The sequence below is a fragment of the Perissodus microlepis genome, chromosome 23 (genome assembly GCF_051167445.1).
Source record: "Perissodus microlepis isolate ML-2025 ecotype Zambia chromosome 23, ASM5116744v1, whole genome shotgun sequence".
Classification (NCBI taxonomy): domain Eukaryota; kingdom Metazoa; phylum Chordata; class Actinopteri; order Cichliformes; family Cichlidae; genus Perissodus; species Perissodus microlepis.
Genome location: NC_140482.1, coordinates 33,403,999 through 33,418,626, shown reverse-complemented (window position 1 = coordinate 33,418,626; position 14,628 = coordinate 33,403,999). Strand labels below are relative to the sequence as shown.

Sequence of the window (14,628 nt, the reverse complement as noted above, 5' to 3'; positions counted from 1 at the left end):
GAGCCTGAGAACATGAAAGGAGACTGAGCTGATACCTGGGTATCTTTTATATCAGCCTCATGGCATCTCCAGCATGCTGCCCTGAGAAGAGTCATCACATCCACCAAAACCTTACGATCCACTCAAAGTGAGGCAAATGTCTGCAGATTACAGGTAGGCTCATCTGTCAACCTGTGATTGTTCTTTCTGGATTCTGTCAGTAACTTACAGACCAAACCAGATGAACTGTACTCTATCAGGTGTGTGATGAGGCTGACAACAGCAGGAACAAGAAGCTGTGTGGCTGTGAACTGAACCTGCTGCTGCTTTCTGGACTAAGTGAATTCAGCAAAATCTAAGCAGATAATTCACAACCTGCATTGCTGATTTCCAACCACTAGACACTATAGAGCTAACCACCTTCAAATATAAACTGATAAACTGGTCTCTATGTGAGGGGCTAGGTCTGTGCAGACCCAGCAGTTTGAGTTTATTCTGTATTTTGGATTTCTTATGTTATTTTGGAAATATATTAAGTTCTTGTGCTATTATTTAGTTAGAATTTAGTTGTCTTTAGTCTAGTTTAGGTTTCATCTATGTCCCTGTGTTTGTGAGTCTTTTCCTGTCTTCTGTGTCAGTCTGTCATGTGTTTCTTGTCTGCGTGTTTCATGTTGTCAAGCTTGTGCGTCCTGTCTACGTCTCTCCATGTTTCCTGTTTTACTTTGAGAGTCTGGTGTTTCCATGTTCAGTGTGTTTTGTTTTACTTCCCCTGTGGCGTCACGTTCATTTGTGTCAGCTGTGTCTCCCCAGGTGTTTCCACTTCCCTCATTACCCTGTTGTGTATTTAAGTCTCCTTAAGTCTGTCTCCTTCTGTTCTTTGACGGGTCGTCTATTTATGTCACAGAATCTTTTTGTTTAAGTAAGTAAAATTTATTTATATAGCACATTTTTACAGATAAAAATCACAAAGTGCTTCACAATAAGATCAGACATACAAGTTAAAATTAATTAAAACCCCGTTTGTATAAAAATGTCTTCAGCTGCTTTTTAAAGGAGTCAGTAGAGTCTAGACAGCGTAAAGACAACGGCAGAGAGTTCCACAGCCTATGTGCCTGTGCCTGAAAAGCCCGATCCCCACGTGTTTTAAACCTAGTACATGGGACCACCAGTAGCCTCTGACCTGAAGACCTAAGTGCTCGGGATGAAGCATGAGGTTTCAACAGGTCAGAGATATACTGGGGAGCTTCACCGTGCAGAGCTCTAAAAGTTACAACTAAAATTTTAAAATGAACCCTTAAACTGGCAACCAATGAAGAGAAGCTGTGATGAGAAAACTATTAGGAGGCAAAGAAACACAGACTCAAAGATTTTACATGTACATGGGCGATGCCCCGACACTGCACCAACGTGTGCACTGTGTGTGTCACAGAGGAATCGCGCCGAGGCTCCCAGTACGTTCTTTATTTATACTCAAACAAGCTTTCACAGAAATAGGTGTGGCATGTGTAGAACTCCTTAAAAGGAGAGACCGTTAACTTATCTGTTAAAACAGGAGCTTATCTGTTGAAACAGGAGGTAGCTTTTTGGCTGACACAGCACATTTTTCTGCACACAATGTCTCACTCCCTTTTCCTGCAGTTGTTCAATTCACAAGCTCTTCTTCCTTTAAATGAAGCTACAAATAAACATAACACAAAACTCAAAATCTTTCAACAGAAGCCAAAACTGGAGTAATGTGTGACCTCTTGTTTGTACCAGTTAAAAGTCTTACCGCTGCATTCTGTACAGACTGAAGGCGATCCAGAGCTGATTTGTTGAGATACGTAAAAAGACCGTTACAATAATCCAAACGAGAAGAGATAAATGCATGAATAATCATCTCAAGTTCTGCCTTTGACACCAGTAGTCTGAGTTTAGAAATGTTTCTTAAATGATAAAAACAGTTCTGGACAAGTTATTTAGAGTGTTTCTCAAGAGACGTTGAACTGTCAAATATAACACCTAAGTTTCTGAGACTCGACTGAAATGAAGGGTTTAAAAAACTGATATGCTGCCTAATTTCTGAGAGCATGTGATCAGGTGCAATAATCAAAGTTTGTTTTATCTGCATTTAACTGAAGGAAATTGTCATTTAACCATTGTTTGATTTCTGACAGACAATTATTTAAACAAGACAATTTATAAAACTCAGAAGCTTTGAAAGAACAGTATAACTGAATGTCATCAGCATAGAGATGATAAGAAATATTATTGTAACATCTGATAATTTGGCCTAGAGGGAGTATATACAGCAAAAAGAGAATAGGACCTAAAACAGATCCTTGAGGTATCCCAGAGGGCAGAACTGATGTTGCCGACAACACATGATTCATACAGACAGTAAAGGATCTCTCAGATAGATACGACATAAAACATTTTAAAACAACACCAGTAATCCCAAACAAGTCCTTCAGCCTATTTATCATGATGCTGTGATCAACAGTATCAAAAGCAGAGCTGAGATCCAACATAACCAGAACAGTGTACTCTCCAGAGTCTGCTGCCATCAGAATGTCACTAGACACTTTAAGCAAAGCGGTTTCAGTGGAGTGCAATTTGCGGAAACCAGACTGGAAAATGTCCAGAAAATTGTTCTTCTCCAAAAAGTTGTTAAGTTGTTCTGCAACTGTTTTTTCCAAGATCTTTGACACCAATGGTAATTTTGATATTGGCCTGTAACTGCTTGGAAGAGATGGGTCCAAATTTGGTTTCTTTAATATTGGTTCAACAATAGCTTGTTTAAAATAGCTGGGAACTGAGCCAGTATAAAGAGAAGTATTAATTATTTCCAGAATACAGGGGCCAATAGAGTCAAACACACTAATGAAAAATGATGGAGGAAGTACATCAAGGTGGCTTGAAGTCAGTTTCATTCGACCAAGCAGAGCACTGATGTCCTGTAAGGTAACAGGAGTAAAAGAGGACCAGGTATCAGAGGTAAGCAACGTGTCAGTGTGATACTGAGAGGATGATGGAGAAATATTAGACCTGACAGCAGCGACCTTATTAACAAAATAGATTAAAAAGTCATTACAATCAGATTTAATATAGACTGGTACATGAGGAATGTCAGGAGAGACAATGTTTTTAATTGTATCAAACAATACCCTGGGATTTTCAGTTCTGGCATTTTTTATCATGTCGTTAAGTGAGAAAATTGATTCCTTGAGATGTACCCTAGGGACCTCAAGCTTGGAAGCCTTCCATAAACGTTCTAATTTGCGACAATGTCTCCTAAAATTTCGAATATTTTCATTTATCCAAGGACAGAAATTTGAAGAATGGACAACATTTAGTTTCAGAGGTGCCACCGTATCTAAAATAGATTTACATTGATTGTTAAAAGACAAAATAAGTGAATCGATATCATTTTGAGCCATGCAAGGGACAAACATGGCAGAGAACCTTCTAGCAGCATCCTGGTTTATGATCCGCCTTTGGATCATCAATTTAGGAGGTGAAGGATCCACGTAAAATGACAAATTAAAGAATATACAACTATGGTCACTCACATGGACATCTTCCACACATACATCATGTATATTTAAACCCAGGGAGAAAACACGATCCAGAGTGTGGCCCTTTGTATGTGTGGGGCCAGAAACATGCTGCTTAAAGTTAAAAGACTCAGTGATAGTGATGAGCTCATCAGCAGTGTTACAGGAAGTGTCATCAATATGAAGGTTTAAGTCTCCCAATATTACAACCTTCTCCAGTTTAATGATCAATGTCAGAAGGTCGTTAAATTCAGTTAGAAAGACCCCAGCAGGTCCAGGAGGTCGATAGATTAAAATACAGTAAAAGGTTTTCAGAGAACCGACCTTCATCATCTGTGACTCAAATGAAGAAAAGAAGTCCGAGGTCATCAGTTTGCATATGAGTCTGTCCTGGTAAACAGCAGCAAGTCCTCCACCACGTCCTAAAAGACGCGGAGTTCCAATGACAGAACAGCCAGACGGGTAGATTTCATTTAAGTGGACAGCAGAATAATCCTTATTTTGCTGCCACGTCTCAGTCAGACACATAAAATCTAGAGACTCTTTAATAAAATCATTAAGAATAAATGATTTGTTCATTATAGAGCGAACGTTGGACCTGGACGCCGGCCCTTGTTCCCTTTTTTCGTCTCTTGAGGGTAGAAATGCCGCGGGTTGTGCACAGTAGCACGCACTCAGGTGAGGAACACACCAGAGGAGGAGGAAAAGTTTTTCTGTAGCTGTCCCAGCTGTCACAGTAGCTCTCCATTGTGTCTTTGATGTTTAACAGTGTATCCCGATTATAAATTAAAGCAGCAGAAGCAAAGTCAGAATACAAAAGAGCAAAAATTATATTGCAAACAACAAGTGACGACAGTGAAAAACTACACTGTCGCCTCCAACGAGCTGTAGCAGCGGCGGCAAAGCCAAACACAGGCGCCATTGCTGCTCCACGTCTAAGTACTGATGTGTCAACACTGATATAATACAGTATAAACCTATAACCTAAACTGTATAAACAGTTTATACTCACGTCAGATTTAGTTTTCTTTACGTTCATGTTTCACATGTTCCTGTTCAATTTCATATTCTTGTTTCATGTTCTAATTGTCATAGTCGTTTAGCTGCTCCCAGTGTAGGTTTAGTTTAGTTTTTACCTCGTTTTTCCTTAGCGGCGTGTCCCACTGTGACACTCTACTGATTTGTGTTGTTCTTTTGAGTCTACCACATCATTTTTACCCTGGTTTAAACTGTGTGATTATGGGTTAGGTGTAAGCACAATATAAAATACTTGAAAATGTATTTCTGACATGTGTAAAAACATGTCTTTTATCCCCAAAAGCTAAAACTCTGCTTTGGCTGGCTGGAAAAAAGGCTGCCCTGAGTTTCATCACTCCTCTGGCCAGCTCTCGATGTTGCAGTGGGTCAATTCAGAATGCTAGAAAGATTTTTTTTCCCATCCTCTCTGAAAGGACCAAGTTCAGGCTGGGTGTTCCTCATCAAAGTTTAATTTCTATGCTGATGATGCTCCTCTTTCTGCTGCGCATGACAATCAATAACGCCTTCCTCGGTGAAACGCAGAATGATCTGAGACTCTCTCAGCAGCTCCTCTGCAAAGCGACCCGTCCTGCTTCCTGCTTTGTCGCTGTGGTGGATGCTTCTTGTTGAATCTGTTATGTTCAGCTTCAGTCAGATGTGGGTTTCTAATGTTTGGCTGTAAATGAACTCAGTTTGTGTTTCAGCTGTGAATCTTTCATCTCTGCTGTCTTTTTATCTCCTCGTTTTCATCTTTTATTCAGTGTGTGCTTTGATCTCATTTCTGTGTTTTATTGATTGACTTTGTTCAGACTCGGAGCAGCTGCACATCTCCATCACCTGAAACGTCACAGTTTTTCTTCCACATTGCTGTTAACGCTCAGTTGAATAATGAAACATTCACATTGGTCTTAGCGGCTCTTCGGTGAGCTTTAGCTTTCGAAACAGAAACTCCTCAGAGTTTGATGGTGTGTTTAAGGTCTCACCTGTGTTTCCTGTCAGGAGATGATCTCAGGTTTCACTCTGTAAATCAGAGAGGGTAGGTTTGTTCTTCTCGCAGTTCTCCTGTAGGATGACAAGTTATCATCCAAACGGCTGGTCAGAAACGCCGGGATGGCCTCATTTAAGTCTGCAGGGAGCCGACAGCCTGACAGCTCCAAAATAACAAACAGACCTCAGAGTTCACACTTCAGCTTCACCTGCACCTGCACTGCCTGGAGAAAGGTGGAGAAGCTCCGTGCTGAAAAATACCACCTGTATCCAGGTGAGTCAGAAACACTGAGACCATGTCCACGCTAATATGTTTTCGTTTGAAAACACATAGTTTTCTCTCAGTTTTGACCTTCCGTCCACACTGAGATGGAGTTTTTGGTCAAGGAAAACGGAGGTGTTTGAAAACGCTCTCCAAAGCGGATACATTTGAAAACGCCGGTTTTTGCGTCACAGTGTGGACTGTGAACCTGGAGCTTTTCGAAAATAATGACACATTTTAGTTATATGATGCAGTCATGTGACCAACTAAACTATAAGATAGCGGCGAGCATTATACAGCAGTTGTTTTGTTTGGTCTCAATTTTGACAGTCCTATTAAAGATTAATATCAGTTTGTACATGCTCCAGATAGCTTTCTTCCAATTCTTTAATTCTCACTCGCTTTTGCAACTTTTGTACTTTTGTGTTACTCGCAGCAAGAACTCCCTCATTGTCAGTCCATTTAAAAAACGTTCTTTTCCTCGACATTTTGCCGCAACGTTTCTAAGAGGCAGAAAGTAAATAAACAGCAGACAGAAATGAGGCAGGCCGAATTGTCTTACGTTTTTGCACGCATGCACAATACAGCAATGTAAGCGTTTTCCGTCGTTTCAGTGTGGATGAACAACTGTTCGGATACGATTGAAAACGATAGTGTGGACGCGGAGTGTTTTTAGACAAAAACATTGTTTTGAATTTTATCTGGATTAGTGTAGACCAGCGGTCCCCAACCTTTTTTGCGCCACGGACCGGTTTATGCCCGACAATATTTTCACGGACCGGCCTTTAAGGTGTCGCGGATAAATACAACAAAATAAAACTAGTACCGGTACCGAAAAAATGAAGATTTATTCATAACACACGTGAAAAGACCCAGGAAAACAGAGTTAATGATAAAAACGATAACAAAATAACACTGAAAACCGATTAAAACCCTGAAAACCATACATTTCACACCTGAGCCTCAACTCTCGCGGCCCGGTACCAAACGACTCATGGACCGGTACCGGTCCGAGGCCCCGGGGTTGGGGACCGCTGGTGTAGACGTAGCCTGAAACACACTCGGCCAGTGTGAAGGTGTTTGAATACATTTATTTAGCACCTGGAGCTCAGCGTCAGGATCTCATTGGTGGTTGATGTCTCATGAGTTTTTCATGGTGCACCTGTAGGCTCAGCAGAAGATCAAAACTCGGGTCCAGGTTTATCCCAAATACGTTTGATCCCGGGCGAATGTCGTGGACAAATGTCTGAGTTAGAGGCGATGACGTTTATATTTAGTGTTTTTATTAGCCTTCTGTTCCTTCTCATGTTGTGGTTTCTGTACTGAGATCACAAAATGTTCATGAAAGGAAGAACATCTGACATCCTGACAACCTCTGAAATGAAGAAGCGAGCAGCATTCTGCTCAGTGATCTAAGTTTAAATCGCAGCCTGACAAGTGTTTGTGCGCACACTGCAGATCAGTGTGTGTGTGTTTCATTGTTCCTCCATCACACACATCCAGTGATCCAGTGGTTAAATCTGTGCAGCTGCGATTAACATCACACAGACTCACAAACATGAAAAACACTACACAGTGTGTTTTACACACACACACACACACACACACACACACACAGATACACACAAAACTACACAGTGTGTTTTACGCACACACAAACCCACACACACACAGAAACGTTTCCAGATGCTGTTGAGAGGATTGACAATTTGATCCTATCGGGAACGGGAAATGACCCTTTGTTCCGAGGATTATGAGTTCATGTTTTAAAAATTCAAGTGTCACGGCCCTTTTGCTTCCATCTGTGATTTCCTGCATTTCCCATGATGCCCTAGGACAGTTAGACCCTGTAGGGCTGCTTTTATTCTGGGAGTGAAACGAGTAAAATCAGCTGCTTTTTTGTTTCTCCTCAGGAAACGTTTCATGCTGCAGTCCGCACAAAACTTTCTGGAGCTCAGGAACTTGCATATTCACTGGGCTCTTCATCATCACTATCATCATCATCATCATCATTATTATCTTCCTGAGCAAACTGCTTTTGTCTCCTTCTCCTCTTCATCCTCCTCTTGATTTCAGGTGTCTCAACTCAGATTTAACCCAATTATTCTGCTGTGATCTCATGGCTCTGAAACGAGGATCGTCTCTGATCTGTGACGTCATGTGACTGTGTGCGTGGCCACAGTCCTCAAACTTAAACATTCTTAAAATGAACTCTTCGTGGTCCTTTGAAACTGCTGAGAGTAAAAACAGGAAATGACATCACAGTGTACCCAGAAACCTTATCTGTTCAAAACCAAACATTATCCTGACTTCAGGTAACATCAGGTGACCTCAGGTGACCTCGTGCTGCTGCGTATTTGGAGGTGAACTGCAGTAAAGCGAGGTGTCGACCTGACTGCCAATCCAACGTTTCTGTTCTCGCAGGTCTGACACTTCAAATCCTTAAAGCTCCGCCTGTCAGTGCATTGTCACAGTGACGGACAGAGGACGTGTCCTGCATCACCGTAGCAACAGAGAGTGCAGCATCTCTTTGATCTGCCTCCAGCTGTCTGATGGTTTCAAGCATCAGCGGCTGCAGGTGATAAACTGATCACCTGCAGCTGCACCTGAGCTGAGACATCAGCAGCTTTGAGGTGAGTGCCTGGCTCAAAGGTCACGGCAGGACTGATTATCATACCTGAACACACCTGCAGGGAGGTCTTCATGTTACAGTGTGAACACCCGGCAATGTGGTGTAAACAACACAAACAAACGCACACACTGAAGTAACACTCGGGTCTTGTGGAAACGTGAAGTGGCCACAGAGGAATCAAAAGGTGGAGCTGGAAATGAGCAGCACAGGTGCCCTCCTCAGTTAGTTTGCTTCAACCCACAGGAAGCTGTTTTAAATGAATGTATGTTCTGCTGTATGTTTTGTGTGTCATGTATAAACGTTTGTGAGAACTTCGTAGGAATCAGTTCACAGTTTTCATGTCACTAACAATCTGTTCACACTTCAGAAAAAAAAGCATATCAGATTTTCTTTTCCAAGACCAAATGAACATGTAAACCAGAGTCTGTTCTCTGATGTTCTCCTCTGATGGTTTGAAACAGGAAGCTGTTTCTTGGTGGTTTTGTGTGGGTTTTGTGGAGCGTTGCTCTTTAGTAGCAGATTTAACTTCCAGACACGAACAGGACTGACTGATCTGATTGATATTCTCATTTCTAAAACTGTTCTCCTCCAGAACCAGTTCCACCTGCAGATGGTGACGGGTGTTCCAGAGTCCGGTCTGTCTGATTTGCTGCTGACTGTTCTGCAGCGGTCCGGTTGGCGGGAGGGGACCGCCGTGCTGTGTCGGGGCTGGGAGGAGGCTCGGGGTCTTCTGCAGCTCCTAGACCATCACAGCACTGCATCGTGGGAGGGCGGCAGGAGGGTCACCTGGCACTTGCGAGCCCTGCTGAACCTGACGCAGTTGGCTCACGATGACACGCAGATCCACGACTTCCTGTCTCGACACTTCCGGCAGAACCAAGCCTCACCAGCCTCAGTGCTACTGTTCGGGGCCGACCCGCAGTGCGCAGCGGCTGTGCTGCGCAGCGCCCAGGACCTGGGCCTGACGTTACCCATGGTACACTGGGTGCTGGGTCAGCCGCTCAGCCCCGACGTGCTGCACACCATCGGGCTGCCGCTTGGCCTACTGGCCTACGGTGAGGTGGAACGGAAACCGCTTGACTACTACGTTAGAGACGCCCTGCAGCTCATCACCAGGGCTGTTGCTGCGGCGACTGCGGTGAGGCCGGACCTGGCTCTGATCCAGAACACGATGAACTGCTACGACAAACCCAACAAGCACGAGCTGCTGACCTCAGGACAGTACCTGTCCAGGTAAGAGGACACTTTAGTCTCTCAGTTTACATATCATCACAGAATTGGTTTCACCTTTCTCGATTTGATGTTTTCATAGCTATTTAAGCAAGGACAAAAAACATCACAACCCAAAGAAAAGATTTTACTCTCCCAGTGTTCTTAGAGCTGTGGATTCACAGGGAGGACCAGGTGGACTTCATCTTAGAGCACACCTGAAGCTGAAGACTTACAGTAAGGTAGTCACAGGAAGCAGGCCTGATCATTTAGAGCTTTGACTCTTCATACTTAATACAGTTTTATATAAATCTGTTTCAAAAACAGCACAAAAGAAATCATTTTTCATCAGTCTGTGCCTCAGTCTGCCATGCTGATGGTTTACAAGTTTCCCTTACGGAGACAAAATAATTTTATTTAATTATCAAGTTAATTAAAAAACATTGAGTAACACTTTATAATACGACCCAAGCCCTGAAAAGCAAAGTGTGCTTAAGATGCAAGATGGGGAAATATTGTTTTTCTCCAAAATAACCAAGAAATTATGCAGTACTTAAAATTAACTACAGTATAGTTTGTCTCTACTCTGTACTGTACTGTAAAATGCAATTGCATTGAAGTTCCATCAATTGCATTGAAATGCATTCAAATTCCATTAATTACAGAGGAATTACAATCTCATTAAAAGCCCCATTGGACTCCTGGACCCCTATTTATCAATTATTGGTGATAAATGACCTTTAACCTTCTGGAACGTGACTGAACTATGAAGCAAGCACTGCTGAAACAAAGGAGGCTGTCACAAACACAGCAGCTGAGCTCGTTTGGAGGCAGAGCCGATAAGAAGGAAACTGTAACAGGATTAAAGCCTCTGCAGAGGTAGGCGTCAATATGCAGACTGTACAGAGAGGCTCGAATGCAGGCGAAGATCGTCCCAGATTCAGCATTTGAGATAAAACACAGCTCTCATCGACAGACCAGTGTCACCCTTCTGTGTGTCTCATGTTTGAAGCTGCTCTGAAAGGAACGGGTACATCACTCTGTTCTCAGAATTAAACATGAATTCTTCTCATAATTAGAAAGTAGTGCAGCAGTTAATGTTTATGGTAGATTTAATGAGTTATTTCAGCTTTACTGTCAGCACTGAGATTCAGCCCCAGCAACTGTTTGATGGAAAAATCAGGTGAATTTGATTACACCATCCACACCTGCAGGCAGGAGGAGTTTATATTAATACTGCCTTATATTCATATATACAGTACGTGTGTTGGAAATAAACATGTTGGATCTAGCTGTTATTTATGAGGAAGTTTATTACAGTTCACACTCTCTGACCTCCAGCAGCCTCAGAAGAATAATGTGTTGATGGAAACCAGAATGTTTCCATCAATGGGGATCATTGATGTATTTGAACCAGTTGCTGCCATTAACCAAAGGTGTGTTTTTGAACATGAGATCCAAAGTGGTGCCAGCATTTCTCATTACTCTGAGAGACTTTGAAGGTGCAGTCAGACATTCTTTAAGATATATTTATGAGTAAAGTATTTTTCTATTAAATAGATTAATGTGTAACTTCCAAAAAACTGATAAGTTTAGCTATCAGTAACCTAACACATAGACTTATGATTAATCTATTAAATATGCACACGAGCAGTTGCCAGTTTGCGAAATCCGCCATGTTCCACCATATTTGAATACCGTGGCTGGGAAGGACATCTTCCTCCTGGCTAATGGTTTTGCACATAGGTGACGAGAGACCGGCCACATACATACTAAGCCAAAGGCGGAGGAGAGGAGAAATTACATGCGTTCATGTGTGAATGAGGAACATTTAAATTACTTTCTGCGCCTTCAGACTCAAGATATAAAGCATCATACCTGTGCTATCATCGAAGGAGAAAGAAACAAAAATATGAAGGAACGAGACAACCAGAGGTAGTTGTTTGGTTGATTTTGATAATAGTTGTCATTATTGTACTTAAATTTGTAAACCTTGTTTCAAACTGCATGTTTAGATATTCTTCTGGTCTCCTCCCCCACATGTAGAATGGTGGGGGAGGCTATAGTGTTTAACTGCAGGCACATCCTATGTGAAGGTTCTGTTTTCTTATTTAGTAAACTTCCTCCCCTTTATGGCCTCACCTATGCTTGTGTATGGTGGACCGTTAAAGGGATTACACCATATACAGGGTGAGGGAAGATGACACTTTGTGATCAGCAGGAAGACACACATACACACACACACACAGTGCCTTAGTTTTATGACGCACCACAGGGGGGTTTTACAATGGGTGTTAGTGAAACTGTTTGTCACTGAATAAAAGGTGGCAAAGGGACACTAGGAGTCGAAGTTGGCTGGGAACAGGTGGAGGAGCATTCAGTCCAAGACCCTGATCCAATCGGCTTCCCTTGCGCCGCATGTTAAAAACCGGTTGAGCTTTACAATTCCACTATTCATTCACTCTCACAGTTTGTCTGTGAAGGTTCTCAGTCATCCAGGTCATCGTAGTCAAAGGAGCTTGCAAAGAAAAGCGTCTGGACTTCTTTAAGTTACTTGAAGACGTTTCACCTCTCATCCGAGAAGCTTCTTCAGTTCTAAGGTCAAATGGTGGAGAGTCCCAGATATAAACCTAGTGGGAGTATCCCCCCACAGAGGGACAAAAGGACCCCCTGATGATCCTCTAATCGCCTGAGCCAAGGTGTGAAACTGGGTGTGGGTCCCAATCAGCCAGAGTTTCGGGTGTGTTCATTGTGAAACCTGGCCCCACCTTATCATGCGAATTCCTGAGGTCAGATGGCCCAGGATGTGAGTGGGCGTTAAGGCGTCTGGGAAGGGATCTCAAAACTGGATTATAGATGGCAGAGAGTTGGTGTCGTAAACCCCCGCCTCTGTTCAAAGATGGTCGATCACAGTGGACATAGATGGCTTCTTTCACTCGTCTTTCAAACCATCTGTCCTCTCTGTCCAAAATGTGAACATTGGCATCCTCGAAAGAGTGTCCTTTATCCTTAAGATGCAGATGGACTGCTGAGTCTTGTCCTGTGGAGTTGTAGCCACAGCTGCCCTGGGACAGACTGACAGAAGCGAGGCTGCCATATCGCATCATCGGCCCCTCTGGCCAACACCAGTAGGCGGTAGGGTAAAGTGTCTTGCCCAAGGACACAACAACCAGGACAGAGAGAGCAGGGGGATCGAACCGGCAACCTTCCGGTTACAGATGAGCTTCCCAACCCCCTGAATCACAGTTGTCCCACAAACTGTGATTTTGTTTGTGAGAGTGTCTCATGACAATGACGTAAGCATGTGCACCGCTCGTGGTAACAGACGTGTGCAGATCAACAATGGATAATATATCGAGTGCGGGAGAGAGTATCACCATGCAGCGTTTAAAGCGTGGAAGTACTGACCTTACTTTGAGTTTGATTCTGTAAAAAGTGGCAAAAATATTAGCGTCCGCTGTTCACTGCGTGGGAAGAAAACAGCGGAAAAAAAACCTAAACTTCTGAGCAAGTACCTAGCACGCTGGCAAAGGAATGTGAAACCCCCAGATCCTCCCACTGACATGACCGCTGTGGCACCGGGCAAACCTCCGCCTGCTCCACTCCTGCTAAACAGGTGAAAATAGATTTAAAAGTGACAGGACTCAGTGCTGCTGAGTCTTTGCTTTGATTTATTTTCTGCTGTGTTTTACTTGCATCTATTTGAAAGAGTGAGTGTAAACACAAAAAATTATTTTATTTTATGTGCTGGAATGTGCAGAAAATAGGTTTAAATGTTAAACAAATTTCTTCAAGTCAAAGACTGTTGCATAGAATTTAATTTTTGCTTGATGCAATGTGCATAAAGTTAAAAGATTAAAACTAATAAAACCAGTTTTAAAAAGAGACTTTTTCATTTGATTGCATTTTATATGATGGATTATGCAGGAAAAAATAGAATTGGGCTGAAAGGTCTATTGCTTTATTACCTATTCAGGTTGTGTATCATGTTTTTAAAAAGTAACTAAGTAACTAATTACTTTTGAAAATAAGTAAAGTAGCAGGATTACTTTTTTTGGAGAATTAATCAGAAATTAGTTACAAATTAATTTTTTCAAGTAACTTAGTAACCTTAGTAAAATCTCATCCTCTTCCTCCTCACATTAAGCTTCATCTCCTGAAATGAAGTCAGGGCTGCATACGAAAATGTGGATAAACAAGTTCATTTCTGACTCATATCGGACTCCTTTTGCAAAGTTTAATCAAGAGTAAATCAAGGTATACAGTGTTCATTTCTGTTTGATCCATGTTGGGCGAGTGCTGACTATTGGTATATGTGTGCATGAGGGCAGGAATGCATGTTTGTGTCTGTGTGTGCCTGTTTGTCTATGTCTATGTGTCAGGTCGGGTCTTAGACTCCACCTCTCTGGGAACATCTCAGGCCCCCAGGTGCGGGGGCCTATCTCCCCCCACCACATTCCCTGCTGGTGGCTGATGCCTTCAGCCGTGGGTGTATTGGTGGTTCTTGGTGTCTGGGGCTGGGGCTCTCTGATCTCGGGCCTCTGGGCCCGGGGCTCTGCCCACTCTGGTGCAACTGGCTGCCGGCAGAGCCCGCGGGCACGCCACCGCAGTCACCTGTAGCTTCTGCACCGCAGCTGCTGGTTGACCCCCTGTATGGGGCTCTCCTCAGCTCTTTCCAGGAGGATGGTGCGGCTGCCCCTCCGGTAGTCCTCCTTGGGCCTCTAGATGTCTGGGGCCTGAATCTCCTCCATGCCTGCTTCATGTCCTGGGGGGCAGGGCTATGGCTCCCCACACTCTCTATCAGATGGAGAAACTTTTTGAATACAAGCGTGCTCACGCACACAGGTGTACACACAGGTGTTCACAGACACACACTATATCTTCCTTGGCTCCTGTTCAAAGCATACCGTTGTCGGTCTTGCGTGCTGCTCAGTAACATTCAATATTTATTATTTACTATTACTTATATTTATCTTATCTAGGTTGTTGCTGTAGTCTCCTTACTG

The 14,628-nt window shown here is 43.0% G+C and overlaps 1 protein-coding gene across 2 annotated transcripts in view; it reads left to right on the top strand.

Annotated features, from left to right (window-relative positions):
- The window catches only part of grin3bb (glutamate receptor, ionotropic, N-methyl-D-aspartate 3Bb), a 64,098-nt gene that overhangs the window by 33,561 nt on the left and 15,909 nt on the right, over window positions 1-14,628 (top strand). For both annotated transcript variants that reach the window (XM_084920978.1, XM_084920977.1), the window contains exon 2: window positions 9,006-9,646. In XM_084920978.1, the coding sequence (XP_084777104.1) occupies window positions 9,006-9,646 (641 nt within the window). The remainder of the gene's footprint in view (window positions 1-9,005; window positions 9,647-14,628) is intronic.